Source organism: Ambystoma mexicanum, chromosome 2p, assembly GCF_040938575.1.
Source record: "Ambystoma mexicanum isolate Mex_15411 chromosome 2p, UKY_AmexF1_1, whole genome shotgun sequence".
Lineage (NCBI taxonomy): Eukaryota > Metazoa > Chordata > Amphibia > Caudata > Ambystomatidae > Ambystoma > Ambystoma mexicanum.
In genome coordinates, this window is record NC_090923.1 from 539,599,597 (window position 1) to 539,618,949 (window position 19,353).

At 43.2% G+C, this 19,353-nt stretch overlaps 1 protein-coding gene across 3 annotated transcripts in view; it reads left to right on the forward strand.

The window, feature by feature from the left end:
- The window catches only part of HDAC11 (histone deacetylase 11), an 810,750-nt gene that overhangs the window by 297,533 nt on the left and 493,864 nt on the right, over positions 1–19,353 (forward strand). For all 3 annotated transcript variants that reach the window (XM_069643979.1, XM_069643981.1, XM_069643980.1), the window contains one exon: positions 6,511–6,553. In XM_069643979.1, the coding sequence (XP_069500080.1) occupies positions 6,511–6,553 (43 nt within the window). The remainder of the gene's footprint in view (positions 1–6,510; positions 6,554–19,353) is intronic.

Here is a 19,353-nt window from a genome sequence, read left to right on the forward strand (position 1 = left end):
TATGCAAAGACTTGGGGTGGACGCCATGTTTGTGTGGTTATTTCAGTGGTTGAGGAACCTGAATAAAATAGTATAATGTCACTATCCAGTGTTGTTTTCAATTTGTTAGAAAGTGGTAATAATACGATGATAATCTCTAGAGTACTCACACTTCAATGGTTAAGTGCCACTGCTCTGGTCTGTGGTTAAGGATGTCTTTATGCCGTGCGTTCCTCACTTCTGTTTTGATGTGCCAGAGTGATTTCAAGTCATTCACTATCTTGTGTGGACCTCACTGAGTCTAACGTCTGTCTAAACAGGTTATAAAAGGTATGAGTCGGGATGTTACTTTCAATGTGTGATTAGTTTGCTACCAGTACAGGTGCATGCTAGAGCAGGAGCAACCTGTCTGGGTGCATGCTCAAGCAGGATCAACATGTGTCTCTGGCACTCAGTTCTATTTAAATACATGCTGTGTATGTGTTGTTGTTGTGAATGTCACGCAAGGGGCCCCTGGGACTTGTGGTTCTCCACAAGAATCAGATGAATGATTTCACAGTTAAATGCAGAAGTTTTCAATTCATAGGGGATTTAACAACTTTTGACTGATGTGTACACCGCATTTTTAACATAATATGGTCAGAGCTCTAGGTTACAATATTTGATAAGACGAATCGTTAGATTCAGTATATTATGGTTATTGTACATTTCAGTGCTTCCTTCTTCTGATTCTCAGGATTACAGCGTCATCATATGTTACATATTTTTCGCGTTTTTCAATGTATGTAAATATTGACTTATTTCTATAACAAGATTATAAAGGAAGGTTGCATATGTTCAGTTCATGCCTAACAATAATACAACATATACAGCATTTCTTATGAAGCTACATTTGTTCCCAAGTAACATAGTGTCTGATTGGTCTCTTTTTCACATCACATGATCAAATAGTGTTGCAGTATCTATTAGCAATCTGTATTACTGGAGAGGGCATTGCTCCATTCTTTAAATCACTATGATGGTGTTCTGTCTGATAATGCCTACATTTCTGTCTTTTTTTACATAGTCTGTGGTAGACTGTTTAAGGTACACTAGTGTGTAAGTGCTGCGGACTATAGGGGTGGTTTCTCACTCTTGCACAGTATATGCAATATATCCACAACTAGGTTGTGATAGTAAATGATGTTCTAAAATACTATCACCAATGGTAATGTTCAAGTCCCCTGCATACATTGATATTAATGTCATTCTGCCATGTGGGTTGGAGCACTTTTAGTAATATACCTCTAAATGATTGGAACATCATGACTGACTGAATGTATGATGGGACCTATTTGAGGAGATGCGAGATCAGTTGTACAAAGGAAGTGAAGAGCGTCTAGCATTTAGGTACTAACTTTTTACAAGAATGGTGCCAAGGAGAATTCTGTGTTTATTCCTAATGGTTCCAATGAGTCCAATTTGTGGATCCAGAGCATTTCTCTTTGTGAGATTAATTCCGGCAGGTTGCCTCCTCTTGGGCGTTTTGTGTAGGGCTCTAGAATTACAAATCTGAGTTGTGCTATTTTGTGTTTGTTTGATTCAAAATGTCTGAATACTGGTTATTTGTAGTTATGTGTTCTGATGTTTGATTTATGCTCAGATATTCTTTATTTAATTTTTCTGGTGGTTTGGCCGCAATGGCAGCAGTTGAGACAGAGAAAGAGGCCACATTTCATTTTGTTCAAAAAGAGTTGCTACATACAGAGTAAAGAGAAATTTCATTAGCATGATCATATTTGTCATTATTAGGACCACCGAGAGACATCACACAGTCGCCCATTTGAGGGGAAAGCCATCAAGACCTTAGACGTCAATAGCAATAGGTGAAGTATGATACCATAATAACTTAGCCTAAAATGATAAATCATGCAAGCATGCAATACATTCTGACATCTCTATATATTTTTCACATAATTGAACTACACTGAACTGAAAAAATGTGAAAACAAGCAAGTCAGCGAATTTAGCTCCTGATGAAGGAACTCAAGTCCCAAAATGCGTAGAGCTCATCCTTTTCTTTTCCTTATATTCAAACTGTTTTTGAAATTGTGTATGTATATAATTGTTTTGTATTGATGACTTGATTAGTGTACTAAATTAATAAACTGACTTAGTTTAGTATCATCATTAGTTTGAAATAAGCTGACCATTTCCACTTAATTTAGATGGAATAATAAATTGTATGTATTAATTCTATACGTTCTTGACTGAGGCTATCCACAGTCCAAAAGGTGTCCATGAGACGGTAGTGTCCTAGATTTTGTACACTTAATTCTCACATAATCTATAGTGATTTCCTATGCCAGAGTCATGTATTTCTTCTGTGCACCCTAAATCTAAAATACTTACCTTGATCTTCGAATTTTGAATTTCTTCTAATAATTCCATGTTAAAAATTAGGTGGGCCAGCCAGACCCCAGTCAACTAGATTTATGTTGCAAATAACAGATTTCAGTTGCAGAAGAGCTGACTATGCTTTCAACTTATCAAAATGACTGTTAAATGTTCATACACAGGACTGCTATACTTGTAATGGCATACAGTGATGGTAAAGCATCTGCATTGAAACAAGTGTTTCATCTGCTGAAACACAGCTCTAATTCTATAATTGCTAGAATATAGTCCAAAAGCAGGATTGCAAACGTTTAAAAGGATCACCCAATTTTGAAGCTGAACTAGATTTATAGATGCAAAATGTGTTTTTGGCTTTTGAATATTCTTTCTATGTCAAAAGGTGAAAAGAAGAGGAAGAGAAACTCAAACTAAACAATAGTGGGCAACAAAGGGAAGAGCACAGGCATAAGGAAAAACAGATACACATGCCAAAACAGGAATTAGAACAACGAGGTAGAGCAACAAAAACGTGCATAGGGAAGCAGAGGTAAATAATAGGAGAAAGAGCGATAAATGGACACGAGCAATAGGAATGAGGGATAGAACCAAAGCAAAAGACAAATCAAGAGACATTACAATAAGGAAACACAGATTGACAGCAGGCGGGAGGGATGGACATAGAAACATCAAGACTGGGGAAAGGCAGCTGATAACATAAGAGGCAGTGGAAGAAAGAAAATCAAAAGGATTACCGACCACCACAGAGAAAATGAGACAGAGCCAGAGTAATAATATGAGCGAGAAAGAGGAGTTATAGCAACCAAGACCGCAAGACCTAGGATAGATTTAGAGAAGGGGAAGGCAAAGTGGCAGAGAGTGATCCCAACAGTTAGGTGGCATCGTCACACTTAATGGTAAAAGGCAGTGCATCAGAATTTGAAAATGGGAATCGGAGTAGCAAAGGAAAGGAGAGAGATGGCAAACACATTATTTGGCTGTCAGAAAGGTAGGCAGCAACAGTAGTAGCAAGAGTCAGGGGAGTGATGTTGGTAAAGTGAGGGGACTTGATTTATGACTACCCGATGTAACTACCTGGTTATCAGCAGTGGAGTTCCAGTGTCCGAGTATCCTGAACATGCAGCTGAGCAGCACACATCTACAAGTTATTGTGTGGGGGAAATGTTTCCACAAGTGTAATAAATTATATGAAGGCAGATAACTTTGATATACACATATTTTCTCTCTTTTTGAGCAACGCTGTAATTGTATGCACAGTTTACGTGGAGGTCTGATTGTTATGGACTGAAATTGGATTTATTGTGTAATTCTAAAAATAGGGAGTAAAATCCCCCCTGCCCCCCACCTCCAAACACCTATCTGCAGCACTGCCTACAGCCAATCTGGGGTGCGGGGGAGGAGGGAGTTGTGTGTGTGTGTGTGTGTTTGTGTAGCCATTGTGGCACAGTGAAATGTACATGTATACTCACAATTGTGATGCTCTGCGGACTGGTGAGCCATTGGAACAGTGTGATGTTATAAAGACCAACCCTTGAATGACCCATTAGATGGAAAGGGTTAAAACTGCCAAAGGTCCATGGCTTCCATGACCCATTAACGTATAACAACCTAAAAGCCATTTAGACCCTGGTATAAAATTAATAAAATTACAGATGAAGCATTTTAAATCTCCCTGCAGGGATTCATTTCTTCCTTCCTCTGTGCTTTGATGGATTCCCTTATCCTTGCCAAAGAATCAAGAGGGCAGCACACGCTATCTTTATGCACTTTGCTAAAACTCATATCACACAGTGTATCATGCAGTGTGCCACCAGAACAGATGTGGTTGTAAGGCTTACCTAACAAAAATGCATCATGGTATCCCTTAGTATTGTAATCACAGCTAAGATTAAAAGTATGTTGCAAAAATGGGTATACAATGGGATATTGCAGCCTAAAAATGTTAACAAATAATTAGAATTTGGAACAGTTGGCAAAGTGTCAGATTTTAGGCCAATGAGCAGTTTACAGTCTCAGGGTGAAGGCAGTTTAAAGGTGTTTGCTTCTGGTTTTCAAAGCAGTTCAGCTTTATTATTTAGTTTTGCCTGTGAATTATTGAAGCAAGCATTACAAAATCAGAATTTGGAGAAAAAAAACGGCAAAGTGCAAATTCTAGGCCTCTATACTAGAAGTACAGTCATGAACTATCCATTAAATGTCCTGCTTACCCTAGCAGTGCAGTCCTCCAAACTCTGCCACCAACTAGAACTGGATTGATGGGGCCTCTGGCTGCTTCTGTAAAGTAGTGTTCTGCTGCCTTTTATAGCGAACTAGTAGCGAAGGGGGCGATGGTTGAGGTCTGCTGAGCCAGATCCTCGTCGTCAGTGTAAGGATGGCCAATACACCCGAGGATAAACTGTGTGTTTATTTAACCCCCCAGCACATACACCCTAACCCTGATCACCAACTGTAATAACTGGAATCAAAACATTCTAAAACTATGCTGTATACAGTCCACATTCCATCTTGATGTCCCACATTGCACAGGAAGACACATTGTAACTGTTTATGTACCTCATTGTATTTCCTAAATTGCCTAGGTGTCTTTGGAAAAAAAAAAGTCCCATGGTGGTCTGCTGGCTTATTTCATCCCCACCTTTTCAATTATCTCTTGGCTGAATCTTATTGACTTTTTTTTAGCCAGGAGGTGGTAGGTGGTAGTTGAAGGGATGGATAGACTTTAGGTGCAATGTTGTATGCATATTTTCATAAAAACATGGACCTGCCCAAAATACAAGTGAGTCTAGGGCAGGTATCCCCATAGACTATTTTTTCTTTAATTGGCAGGTTTTCTTTTGCCGGTCTCACAGCCAGGACAAAGTATCTTCTTTTCATTGTAAATAACCAATAATATTACCGAGATAAATAGTACTAATTTTATTGACTGAATGTGGATGAAAGGCTGAAAGGACTGTCAAAATTCAAACATATGCAGGCAGGTTCCACAAGGATCTTTGGAGATATACATACATGTGAACCTGCCCCATTAATTGGCAGCCCCTCCCGCGGCATTCCCCTTCGTTCACTCTATATTACCCCATTTTCAGTAGAACAGTCCATTGCTACTTGTGCATTACATAAATACCCAACACACATACATACAAGGGTAAATGTTTTCTATTCTGCTGCATAGCAGTAAAACTACATGGGAAGTAACTGTAAAGTATGAACAATCTAAAGCTAGTAACGCAGACAAGCCACTGTCCACTTTTCTTAGCCAACCACTTCATTTGCGTCCTTATTCATGAACATATGCTGAGAAAGAGCACTCAAATCTTGTTCTGTAAGCCGTAGCATTATTAGTTAGTTATTTTCTTTCCTTGCATAATTTATAAATAAAGCCCTGCAATTACCTTTATGTAATATGATGTAAACCTGAAAGACAAAATGGCTCGATTATTTTCAAGCTGGCTTGGGACAATGAGAAGAACTGGCCAATGGGTTGTTTTACTGAAGATCTAGAAACACCCCACACTAGTCACATGGCTGAAATCATAGCTTACCCCAGGCATGTGGTTTGCTGTTATTAAAAATTTGTTTAGACATCAAACGAAGCAAATATGAACCAAAGTGAGCTGTCGGCAACTGTTCTGAACACAGCTAAGCTTTGTCCAGAACAACAGTTTGGGCCCTGGAAGAGTGAATATGGATGTTGACCCTCATGCCACATCCTGTTTAAACCGCTGTGTTATGGTCAGCTATCGAGGCCATTGCTGCACTGTGGACTTCGACTCAAAGTATGGTATGCCTCTGTGTATCCATGTGAACTAATCACCATCAGTATTTTGATGATTAGATGATTAAAGTGCAACTACAGCCAACAAATTAATAATATTAAACAGATGCTTTCAAAAGAGTGCCATTAGGAAAACCTTAAGCAAATTGTACAACAGAATTTAATAATCCAATTTATGATTACTGCATGAATTGTTCTGCACATTTGCTTAGTGGTTATATTTAAGCAAGTTGTTCCAAGTGTAATCTGCATAGTGAAAAGAGGCTGTCAAAACAGGATTGAAGACCTATTAATTATTTGCATGCACTATTATTAAAAGTCAATTAAATACTCCTGCATAAGAAGTTTTCTGTTTTATTTAGGCTGGAAAACTTGCCATGGAGAGAGGCTGGGCTATTAATGTGGGTGAGTACTTCAGTTTTCATTCAGTTTAATATAGATTTTCTGTCATCCTTTTGTAATTCAATAAAGTTATATAGCTCAGCTGGTGAAGGTGCCATTTTTAGAATCTTTGTTGTCTCTAGAATCCTGGAGGTTTCAGCTCTCCCAAAGTACTAGTTTGTTTTGATTATGCACAGAAATGGAAAAATATTATGTTCAATACCCACCTATGCTCCAACCTGGAAGTACGATGCAAGCCTCCTTCAGCAGAGGTATTTGAGAGCAGTAGTCTATTCATGGGTGCTGCAGGAGAGCTATGCTAAGCATCAGGCATGACTCAGGTGACAGTGTGTACTACTAGTGCTAAGAGGTAGCATGTGTCACTAGGGACAAGGGAGTCTGTTCAAGGGACACAAAGCATGTGTCCGTGCGTGTCTAACCCAGGCTCCGAAGTGAGCAAGGTGGGAGGGAGCCGGTGAGGGAGTAAGGAGGCGAGAATGGAGCCTGGGAAGAAAATGGAAAGGGGGAATGGTTGAGGTGGGAGCCAAGGCCATAGTTTGGGGATATAGGAGGCTTTAGTTGGTAAGCACTACATCACGTTAGCTCTCCCAACCAATGGGCCCTTTTTTGATACAGTATTACAGTTTCTGTGAACCTGGACACCTTTCCCTGGACCATTCCTTCCTTCTCTGAAATAATCCTCCTGCCTCTGAACCATTCTTCCTTCCTCTGCACCATAATAGCCACATCTTTTGGATAAGTACATTACCTCAATGCCCTAAAGTAGATATACAGATTTAATGTAGTGGAACTGTAGCCAAGGGTACCTATCCTGAGTTAATCTTAGCAAATCATGAAGCAAAGCATATTTCTGAGAATCAAAACACTGGTGAGGCGGCTATCTGAAATGCAGTAATCCCCAGATGTCAATGAATCAACAGTTCCAACCGTATGCATCAGGAAACTAAAGTCTGATATCTTAAAAATTGGTGAAAGGCATCAATAATTCACACTTGCACATCACAAAAATAAAAATCACAGCACACATATGAAACACCATTGATTTAACATGACAGGCTGAAATTACCAAGTGGGGGGATCAGTAGTCCCGCAAATGCTTTATAAAATCCCACCCTTTAACCATCTTCTCCCAAAGTTCTACCTGTTTGCATTCTCTGGATATCAGTAAGAACTTGCTCGTGAGTAAACGGGACATCCATCCCAGCTGCCTACTCCAAACTCAACTTGGGTAGGGACACCCCTTCTAGGTATCTGCTCAATTCCTTTCCACTCAGATTTCCCTCTGCACCATGAAGTCCCTCATAAAACTTAGCAAGGTTTTCAACTATGTCTTCCGGGGACGTACATATCATTTGCATCTAAAACCAGTGTTCACCCATCAGTCCACTCTCTGTCCCCTCTGTCTCGCTGGCAGTAGCGTGTTTGCCTTGTCCCCTTTCTCATAATATTTCTGCCGAAAATATTGTAACTCGCACCACTTTTCCCATCTCAAGCGCCTTCAGGTCCTGCCTCTTCTCCTTAGCCTCCAGTATCAGTTGTCTGTCCACCTGTTCCCCAGCCTGTATACTCTCTTCAAGTGTGCTGATGTCACCCTGGAGTTTGTTCTCCAATAGACCCAGTTCCATTTGGTTTTCCACTCCTTCCCTGATGAGTAGTCCGCTTGAAGTTGCTTTTAATGCTTCCCAAACTCTGCAATAGTCCACTTCCCTGGTATCAGTCATCTGCAAATACTCTGATTGCCCTACTCAACTCTACCCGGAATACCTCATCCTTCCACAAGGTGTCATTACACGTCTGAAGCGATGCCGGTATAAAGAGAAATCCATATATATCAAGTCATGTTCCGACCAACTAATGGGGATCAATTCGCAAAAGACCACACTCTCCAGCGACTCCTTATACAAGCACAGGTAGTCGATACATGTGTAAGTACCATGGGGTGGGATAAAGAACGTGTATCCCTTTTCACTGGGATGGCGCTAGCTCCATATGGTTATGTGATTTTTATCGCTCCCAAAACATCCAAACACATTTATAAAGCAACCTTAATAACTTTTAAATAAATATCATCATACCTTTTACATTGCGCATATTATGTACATGAAGACTGTTTCTATAGTATGTGCCTGCCATACTATAGAAAGTAAAGTATGTGCTTTCCCTCTTTTCCTTGCTAATATTATTTATGAGGGGACACTCCCTGTAACACTTGGACCGCTTATAACTGTCATTCCTCTTTTTCATCCTTCCCTTTATACTATTTTAACTGAAGTCGAATTGGACTTACCCCCCCCCCCACTTAAACTCAAACCTGCATTAATATATAATTGCCTACATTTTGTTATTTGTTCATTCTGCCACTGTTTTTTACCCTCTTTATTTGTGTATTGCGTTATTTGTACCCCTTCATTTATTGTCTCTATTTTTTTACTGCAATGTAATCACTGGTTACCCTTCATACAGCTGACCGACCCTAGGATTCCAGACATTCTCTAAGACCTGCACACCCCTGCACCCAGCCTTGACTCTCTTGCTCTCCTGGGGTACCCCTGTCTAAGAAGGAGTCGGCCCACATATTGAGCTCTACACCCAATATCAGTAGTCCCCTGCTTTCTTAGATTATTCTGGTCAGGGTTTCCCACCTGGCCTTGGTTGGGACAGTATACAGTCGCTACTGTGATCAATACCCCACTTATGGTGCCCGTCACCATCAATTCTTTTCCATTGGCCTCCTTCCACACAGAATAGGGTCTCCCATCTTCTATCTTTTATGTAACAGGATGCCTGCTCCTCATTTCTTTATCTCACCCGTCGCCCAGAATGCCGGACCAATCCGTCTATTCAGTATGAGACGTTCCGTTCCCGCCAACCCTATCATCTCCATCTCCTGTACCATGAGAATATCTAGTCCAACCACCTGAATTCCCTAGCAATCAAGGAGCGGTTAGTGGGTGAGTTTTTGCCCTTGACATTTAGTGTTCCTATCGGCAGGTGATCTGTCCCCCTCCTTTGAGATCTGCTACTATGGCCATAACACGGACAACCCCTCTTCACCTCCAACTATCTCCCCTATATTTGTACCCCTCCCACCCCCCCACTGTCTTCCACCCCCACATCCCAAGAAATAACCAAACCCATTTTAGAGACGCCTATCCGAAAATGAGCCACCAAAGGTAACTTGCTCCTACCCCGTCCTACCTTTATAAGTGTCTTGCACCGTAACATGCTCAAACCTAGACCCCATACTCTTTCGCAAATCCCCATGCCTCCTGACCTTCTGTGTTAAAGCCTCCAGGGAACCAGTATCACTTCACTGATGATGGAGTGTTTAGTCTCTGGAATTTTCTGACTCTTGATACACTCTTGTGTGGCTTGAGCCCCTTCTCTTGGTCACGGACTGCAGGCACCACGCTCTCTTTTTCGACTGCCGTCCTCCATCCTTTTCTACATTGGAAAGATGCTGTAGCACCTGTTGCGCTTCGGACACCATAGTCACTCTATAGTCCACCTCCTTGACCTCAAGCACCAGCACAAATGAAAAGGTCCACCTGTAGCGAATCCCCCTCTTGTTAAGCCAGGATGTCAAGGGGCGACAGTCTCTGCAGTCGAACAGTGTAAGGCTGGAGATATTCTGGTATATCTGTATTGTGTCGCCCTTCAAACTGTCTTTTTGCCTTCTCCAACAAATCGGTTTTATCACCATACCTGAGAAACTTCATCACCACCGATATCTGGCCTTTTCCTCTGTTGGGATGCATGTCCAACTCTCCTGCCCCCAAACCAATTCAGGTTGAGGAAAATATATTAAGATCACGAAGAAGCCCGGCTGCAGGGGGAGCAATGAGTGACATATGGGAAGGGTGCAGGGTAAAGATGCAGTGGGGTAAGTTCCCCAAAAAGGTCCAAGGACGGGGGTGTAACTGTGGGGTTAGGGAATATAGCATTAAGTGATATGAATGAACAATATTATAGCCAGCCTCGTCCCGCTGCAGAAACTGGTGAAGCTCTGCCATTTTAGGTAGGCCCAGGCCACGGTAACAGTATAATAGCGCATTCTGGCACCCAGCACAAATACAATTTCCCATCCCCAGCCCAGATATTGGGTAGAATGCCTTCGAGCCGGATAGATATACCCTCCATTGTCTCATGTTGCAGGACTGTGCAATCAGAAAGGAATTCTAATAGCCTAGCGCAGGGCTAGGCCCATCCCTGAAGGACAATCTCCTGGGAGCCAGGGCAGAGATCCCGAGCTGCCAAAATAGCCCAATGCCGATTTAGGGCACTAGCGCCGCCCCAAGATAATGGTCATCTATTTGAACTGCCAGATGCCCACCAGCAGAACTCCTAAATCCCTCCGTATTGACTGATAAGTGGGGTCCCAGAGAGGCCCAGGTGAAGGCCCAGGGAGGGGGCAGCTGCCAAGGGGTTAGCACAGAGCTGAATGTCTTGTGATTTGTACAACAAGGTGCGCAGGGTGATGCCAACAAATATACTTTGGTGCCGGCTAGGCATGTTGGGCGGCGCCTGCATGTCTGGGATCCAAATAAGCGCCTGCATCTCAGATGGCCAATTTGACCTTGAGAGTATCCACTGAGATAATGGGCCTCGTTACGAGGTGGGCGGTAAGGGATTACCGGCACCGGTAAGGGTGCCGGTAATCCCTTACCGCCCTACTACGAGTTCCCTTTGCGGGTCCTCCCTTAACGCCTGGTTTTACCAGGCGTTAAGGACGGGACCCGCAAAGGGACTTTGGAGCTAATAACGGTACCGCAATTTGCGGTACCGTTATTAGCGCCTTCCCCATTCCCATTGAGCCCTATGGGGGTTCAAATGGGAATGGGGAAGGGCCCTGGTGATGGGGAATTACTGCCCCCGCCAACCTTGGAATGGGGCGGTAATAGCTCCATTCACCAGGGCGGAGTCGGTAAGGATTTGGAGGCAGCCATGGCGCTAATAGCGCCATGGTTACCTCCAACCTCGTAATGAGGCCCAATGTCTTATTACCAGTGAGGTGTTCGTGGGGATGGAATCATTCGCAAATGGGACAACAATTACGTTTCTAGAGTCTAAGGTGCCAAGGCCGAAGACCACATAGAAGAGGACTGGCACAAAGAAACTACAACCAATCATTCGGCATCCAATAAGGAGCTGGTGGTATTTAAATAGGGGATGGCCAACGAGTGTAGGGGAATGAATATTATATACTGTGTGCATCATAAGTGATGACAATGTCCTTTATAATGTGTTGCTTTGCTTTGAACTAACCAGTGCGCTATGTGGCAGTCTGGTTTAAATGCCCCTACTGACATGTCTTTTTCTTTCTGTTTGAGAAATAAAATGTTATCCTTGCATGAGGTGCACATACCCATTTTCCTCAGAGGATTGTTTTTACTTGTCTGGTTGCTGGTGGTGGCCCTACACCTCTTGCCATCCCACCACGGTGCACCCTTTTGATGTCCACCCCTTTCCTACCGTCCACGATAAACAGAGAGTTTACAATCGCCTTCACCTTCCGCTGAACGTCCCAGGTGTCTCCCCTTTCTGTTCTTTTAGACCGAACACCCTTAAGTTATTCCAGCGTTCTCTGTGTCATCCTGCTTAAGTGCGAGCTCCTCCTCTCAGGATTCCACTTCCTTCATCCTCCCTTCATATTTAATTTCGAATAGATCAGCATTGAGGTGGTTATTCTCTATCCCTTCAAGTTTATCCTCAAGCCCCTACCCTTCCTCTCAGGTCCGAAATTGAGGCCTGGATGTCCCCTCTAAGCGCCTTAATTTCCTTTAGGATGTTTCTGATATCCTCCTTCAATGATGGGATCTGGATCTCGTACCCAGACCTGGTAAGGGTGGCAAGTCTTTCTCCTCACTCACCATCTTCAATTCACTTCTGTATCGCTGTAGGCCTGTAAACCCACCAATGATTTAGTCTCCTGTGTGTCCCCCCCCCCCGGTGTAAAGTACACATCAAAGATCCAGTAACCTCTGCGTGATCCAGCTGGCGTTGGCCACCTTCTGTGCATGCCCTTCACTTCTTCCTGCTGGTCTGGGGTGGGCTTTGTGATTACAGCATGCCACCACGTTGGATGCATGCCTTCCACCTCGTCCAGCTGACTGTCCTGAGATCTGGCTACGCTCCACCATCCTTTCCAGGCCCAAATCTAAGACTTTACTAGTGAATGTGGAGAGCAACTAAACTCCCTTTCCCGCCACTCACTGCATCTTTCGTGACTGCTCGCTCTTTTAGGAGTGCTCCGCTCAACCTTCTTCACCCACTCAAGTAAAGCCGTGTGTGCTCCTACGTCTGCGTGATGGCTTCACTGTATAGACCCATCTTGGCGTGGGACCCTTGCTGCTATCTGGGCCTCTGTTTCCTGATCTCCAGCTGCTATTAGGATCCACCTGGTCCCTCCAGCTGTCAGCAGGCCACCTCCTTCCCATGGCTTCCTCCCAATATGTGTTGAGGGCCTCACCCAGCGCTCCTGTCCTGCTGTCCGGCCTCATTGCGTCACCTCTCAGAGGCTCTCTCCAATATGTGCTGTGGCCCGTGGGTCTCTCTCAACTAACATGAGGAACTTTCTGGGCTGACGGCAGCTCTGGCACTGGCGTCTCCTTTGGTGTCTGCTTCCGCTGCCTGCACCTTCCTTCCAAGGGCCACCTCAATCCACCTCAGAATCGAGGCCAGAGGCGGAACTCTGTCCTCTTTTGAGCACCCTTTCTGCTGCTCGCTCTCTTGACCAGTTTGCTTGGGTCAGTCCCTGCAGTCTCCAGGCCCTTGGAGGGCTCTCACTGCTGCCACCCGGGTCTAGCTTCTCACTCAGCTGTCCTCCCGGAGTCTGGTCTTCACAGGTCCCCCTCACCTCACATTGAGATGCCACGTTCTGTGTCCTCCTTGACAATCGGACCCTATTATCGGCTCGCATTTTATAACTGTGAGAAACCCAAGGGTGTCTCACCTGCTAGTCTCCGGGGATTGATCTCTCTCAGGTGGCCAGGACATGGCCATCGCCTTTGGATCCAGACCCTGGGGGTGGACCAGAGTGCCAGGATCACCTGGGTGAGGGGTCTTCGGAAGTGGGGGTGAGGCAACCGATGGTGAGATGCGTTATTCCTCCCCTTTTCTGTACCCATACCCCATCCTTTTTCACAGGATCCTCCAACATCCAACCCGCCCAGCTTTTTCTGCACAAACACTGGGCTGAGGAAGAGGGTAAAGAGGCCAACCCTTACATATCTCATTGGACATGTCCCGCTAATTGGGTCAGGCAAAGTCGGGCACTTGACTTTAATTACATACATCTGATACCCATTAGCGGTCGCCACACGGATAAAAGGCAGAACATAGAGACACACTCTGAGCAAGGTAGAACACGAGAAGGAGCAGAACCTCTGTGGTCAAAGCAAACCTACTAAAACTGAGTGACCGACAGTGGGACGAGAGTAAAGTCTAAAGAAACTCAGGAGATCCCTGCAGGAGGTTGTTGCCTCTAAAGAGCCGTGAAAGATATGTGGAGAAGGCCAAATCCAAAACAAGAAGACTGCGTTGTGTTTCAAGGACGCCAGCGACCCTCCCGGGTGAACAACAGAGTTGGGGAGGCGAGGCTACTCGTGAATTAAAACCGAAAAGACAAGAAAGGAATGCATACAACCGGTGAGTTGGCCAGCGACATGAAAGGCCGGTGTGTTTTAAGGAAAGATTGAAGGTGCAACAGTATATCTCACAATTGAAGGCTGCACACGTGTGGATGAGACACGAAGGAAGGCAGACCTGTGGGGAACTTTAAATTACTGATAACTGTGAAGCCAGTGATATAGAGTCTCTGCACAAGGTGAAATATTTTGCTATAGCAACAAGATGAATGACCTTTAAAAATGCATAATGATCAAGAATAACCCAACAAAAGGGGGACCGAAAAGGTGTATTTTCAACTTTGGTGCTTGTGATACTGAACTACGCAGACCAAGAGACACTTTAGCAAATAATACAAGAGTTTGAGCAGAAGGGAAAGTCGAAGCGGTCCTGCAGAGGTCTATAGTAAAAGCCTCACACATTTGAAAGTCTTCAACATCAGGAAAAGATCCGAGCCCGACTGAGGGAGACCGAAAGTGTGATACATTAGGGGAAGGAACCCCTAAAGAGTGTGAATTAATCTTGGGCAAGGGAAACCCTGCAAGTGCTGTGATTGAAAGGTCCGAGCCCAACCGAGGGAGACGTAGTTGAATGATTTGCTTTGAACGGTCCGAGCCCGACTGAGGGAGACCTGTGTGAACGTTTGTGCTATGAAAGAACTTTTGAAAGCTGAAATACGTGACTTAACATGGAAAGCAAAGTGGGCCTCGATCCACGTTTTTGAATTGCCTTTGTTTTGAGAACTTGAGCCAGAGTGTGTCATCCTGCGTACGGGGACCGCCTTACTTCATTCTTTTTTTTAACTTTATTTTATTTGTGTTTAGTCAACAATAGACTTTTCACAATTTATAGTAAGAAAAAAAAGAACATAAAATACATATAAAGTGCATGTCAGAAAAGAACTGTAGAGGGAATAATGCAGATATCTGAACATCAATATCATCAGTGTGTACATCACATACCCACATCCATTGATGATAGTATACCTTTCCTAAGGTGTTACTTAATGATAGATTTCAATTCACTCAATATTCGTACAACTTCCAAAGATAAATACTTTTCCCGCCCGGCAGACATTCTGTTCCAGAATTCATCAGAGACTATCCAATCAACATTATGGACAAAACAAGAGAACTATTTCACTCTTTTTTTTCTTTAGTGGCCACACATGAAATTAAGAGATGTTTGTTATGACCCTTGCCCCTGGCCCTCACTGGCAAGTCAGCCTTCCAGTTAGGGCCAGGTCAAAGGCCTTAAAACCTCATCTAAGACTCTCTTGGAGTCAGTCCTGGCACCTTTGGCGCCAGACTCATTACCATCATGAAGACCAACATTAGAATGGGACTATTTGCTTGGGACTATTTAACTTGGGGGGGTTCAGCCAACATGGAGGCCCACACATAGCTCAGTTACAAGGAACTGAGCTATGCGGTCTAGTCTTTTGGGTGTGGCAGGCCTGGGAATACTTTACCTGGACTACTTTACCTGAGTCTAATTAAACCGCACCCAAACAGCAGAACATGCTTTGCGTTATTCTGCTGTGGGCAGCGTAACGCTTACCGTGTTCTTTGATGCCAGCTTACCTGAAACCAAGGACCTGCAGAGAGAGAAAGAACACTACGAAACTTACCTGGAGCAGTATCCTGTCTTCAGTCTATCGCTGACTTCAGTTCCACTCACCTGAAGGTACGAACTCCATCATCCGGCACCGCATGCATCCTGGAATACCATAACCTGGAAAGAGGAGAAAGAAAGACAGCATTAGTAAGCGTTTACTCACGTTTCCTCCCGAATGAAGAAAGCCACACTATTCTTACCTGGGTAGTCATCTCCTGGTCAGTATCATTGCTGGAAAATTACGGCGCTCGGCGAGGAACATCGCAACCTGCAAGGAGAGAAAAGACACAGGTTAGCAATATAAAAGGCAAAACAGCGCCGCGCATCGCGCATTACTCACCGGACAGCATCGCGCACACCGCGCTTTTGCCTACTGGCCCATGCTCATCTTCAAACTGCATGACAACACCATAATACCTTTCCATACCTAAAAGGAAAGAAGCAAGACATTATTTTTCGAACTAAGAGGAACATAAGAACTGCATACAAATACTGTAAAGCAGCAAATCTACGGAGTCGCAGCAGGCCTGTATTCCCACAGGGGGGCTTGCACCAGTGAAGTAACTTGGTCGCTGCTCGGCCCCCACATCTACGCACCCCTGCCACGAGGGGCAGGACGGAGAATCCCCCTTTTACAATATTAAGACCCATCTTTAACCAGAGGCCTTACCAAGGGACCGGGAGTGGGTTCGAGAGTGCAAATCACCCAACCAGGGCTGGGTGGCGTCTCCATGGATACCAGGTGAGCGTAACATGTTTCACACTGTTGTATTTCAAAGTTATAAAGATTACATGAGCCCTCCACATCCATTCCTTTATTCCTGATTCTCCGCAATTCTCTAGTATTGAAAAGGATCAAGCGAAACCTCAAAAACTCTGTCCAATGTTGGAAGGAGAGCTGACTCCGACACATCGATTCTTTGTCATGACACTGATTATCCTTTGCATGCATGCATACATATACCCCATTGCACAAGTTTTCTATAAGAGATAGGACAGGTATTAGGTGTTGTTAGTATAAGCCATCTTTCATTTGACAAGACTTTGACAAGGACTATATTTCTTTATTAGTTGATGGTAGAGACTACTCCCATCATAGCTAAAGGGCAAAGCAGGAGTTTTTCCAAACCCCAGAATTTGAATAAAGGTTTTGAAATTGTTTCTTTTGTGTCCGTGTCATACTTGTGATACCATGCCTCCTTTACATAATGGAAAGGGGTGATCAGAGCTTGTGTTTACGCAGCCATCTTGGTCTGCGCCCCCTGGTGGTCTCCAAATGATGCACTTTTAATGTTGAACATTCACCATACAGACTCATGCTTGTATCGAGAAAAGACTCTTGTCAACCGAGCAGATTTAGGAAGAAGATTGCCATCAAAAGAAGGAATAAAAAGTAAAGGAATTTGTGGTTGCCAGCCTAAAATAATATCTGGTTCGTTCAGGGACAGAATACATCATCGCAGTTGAAGTTAAAGAATCAGGTTGTTTCCTTTCGCATGGACCTTGCAAAGAATTAATACTTGATCCGAGAGATAAAGGATTTGCTGTAAGTTGAATTCAAGATTACTTTGGTGATAAAGTTCTTAATTAATTTCCAAGAAGTCCTTAAGCCACAAGCTTGTCATTAATGGTAATTCTTATAAAGTAATTGTGAGCATTTAAGGGGTCATGTAAACACTCTGCTGTATTAATGTCCCTTGTAATCATGGAATAACATTTTTTAACATGGTGGATGCAATATGCTAACTTATTGATTAAGAGTTGCAAACTTTCATTAACTCCTTTTGAGAGCTTGGGGCCCACACATGAAGATTACATTAGAGCCAGGTTAGGGGACAGAAATTGTATAGGAAGGCAGAGTTGAGTGCCCACAAGAAGTATAATTGGTAACTGCTCTTCTAGATTCAAGCATATGGGCATAATTATTTCGAGACCGAATGGTACTAGACTTTAGAAGAAAAAATGCAACAATGAGATAGGAAAAGCCCTACCAGAGATTTCTGTGTGGCCATAAGTCGGTTGTTTAGAGATTCTCTCCTATTCCGCTTCATATCCCCTACTCCAGTTTCACTCTTTCACCTGCAAAGGGTATACAACTGCATTTCCCACAGGTGATGAACAAGTCATTAACAGTAGAGTGATTTTACTTCCATTAGCGTGTGAATTAGACATTTCATAATTTTAATTTATCTCCCTCATTCCGTGAAGCAAAAACAGCCAAAGAGGTATTGTTGATTCTTTCAACTCCCCTCAATCATGTAACACGTAGCTGAAATAATCTTTTCTAGTGATTGGTCACTGAGAACTTTGGCCCTATAGAAAGGCTACATGTACCCTATTAGTTAGTGCAGCTCCCTAGTCTTATGGTTATGAAAAGTGTTCTAGTGTCCCTTGTTTGCCGCTAATAATCAGTTTGTCCCAACCCATCACGGTATAATGTTATGATTACGTTTGTGCACTGATGTCGTGTATCAAATACTAAATGTTAGCTGCCACAGGCACCATCTTGGCGTGTCTGCCATCCAACTAACAACCCCAAGTTGGTGATCGGTGTGCTCAGATCTATAGAGCAATATTTATCATCTGAATGTTTCTTTGACTCACTCAATTCTAGGGATTTCAATGTTGAGTAACTCTGTGACAGTACTACAGTAACCTGGGAACAAATCTAAGTCTGTTTTGTATGCCAACATTTATATTTAGTCACAACACATACTGTTGCGGTTATTCTTTTATGGTGAATGTGGCAATTCCATGGGGTTACTGTTTGTAATGTCTTTCAGGTGTCATTTTAACCTGAATAGAAAATACTGAGCGTACCATTTTACATAGTGGACAGTTGTTGCCATGGAATGTTGTCATTCATTCCCACTTTATCCGTGCCCAGTCTAAATATCCAGCATTCTTCCCTCTTAAGCCATAAGGAATTGATGTCGCCACAAGCACATTCCTTAAATGTTTTTGTGGTTTTATGGCAAATCTTGGTTCTTTTATTTGTACTGTGTCTAGCTTTAAGATGGGGCAGTGTTCTCGGGGATCAAGCACTAGAAAAGATTTTGCCTATACGTTACTTGATTGAGGGGAGTTGAAAGAATCGGCAATACTCCATTGGCCATTCTTTTGTTAGTCCTTCGCACAGTCCTTTGACTGGTGGTCAATTTATGCATGTCTAGAATAAACTTAAATTGACTTTGGATCAATTTTGTAATTCATTTCATGCAGAGTCAATGTAGAATGCAACTACCTTACGTTTGTGGAAGATCTAGAGAGGGGACTTTAGCTATCCCCTCTATTTTAGTTAATAACCCCATTTCAACTGTGGGGACCAGCAATGATGACTGAAATGAACTGGAAGTGTTAACAAAGAAGCTCGCTCATACTAAACTTCATGGAGCTCTTATGACGAAGTACCCACTGGGTTGATCATTCGCATAAAACCAAGAATCTTTTTTTAAAGCATATATTTTTATTGAAATATCGATTAACATGAGGCACATATCACTTCATACAGTAGTCCATAGGAAAACATCATGACATCAAAATCTCATTTTTGTGAACAT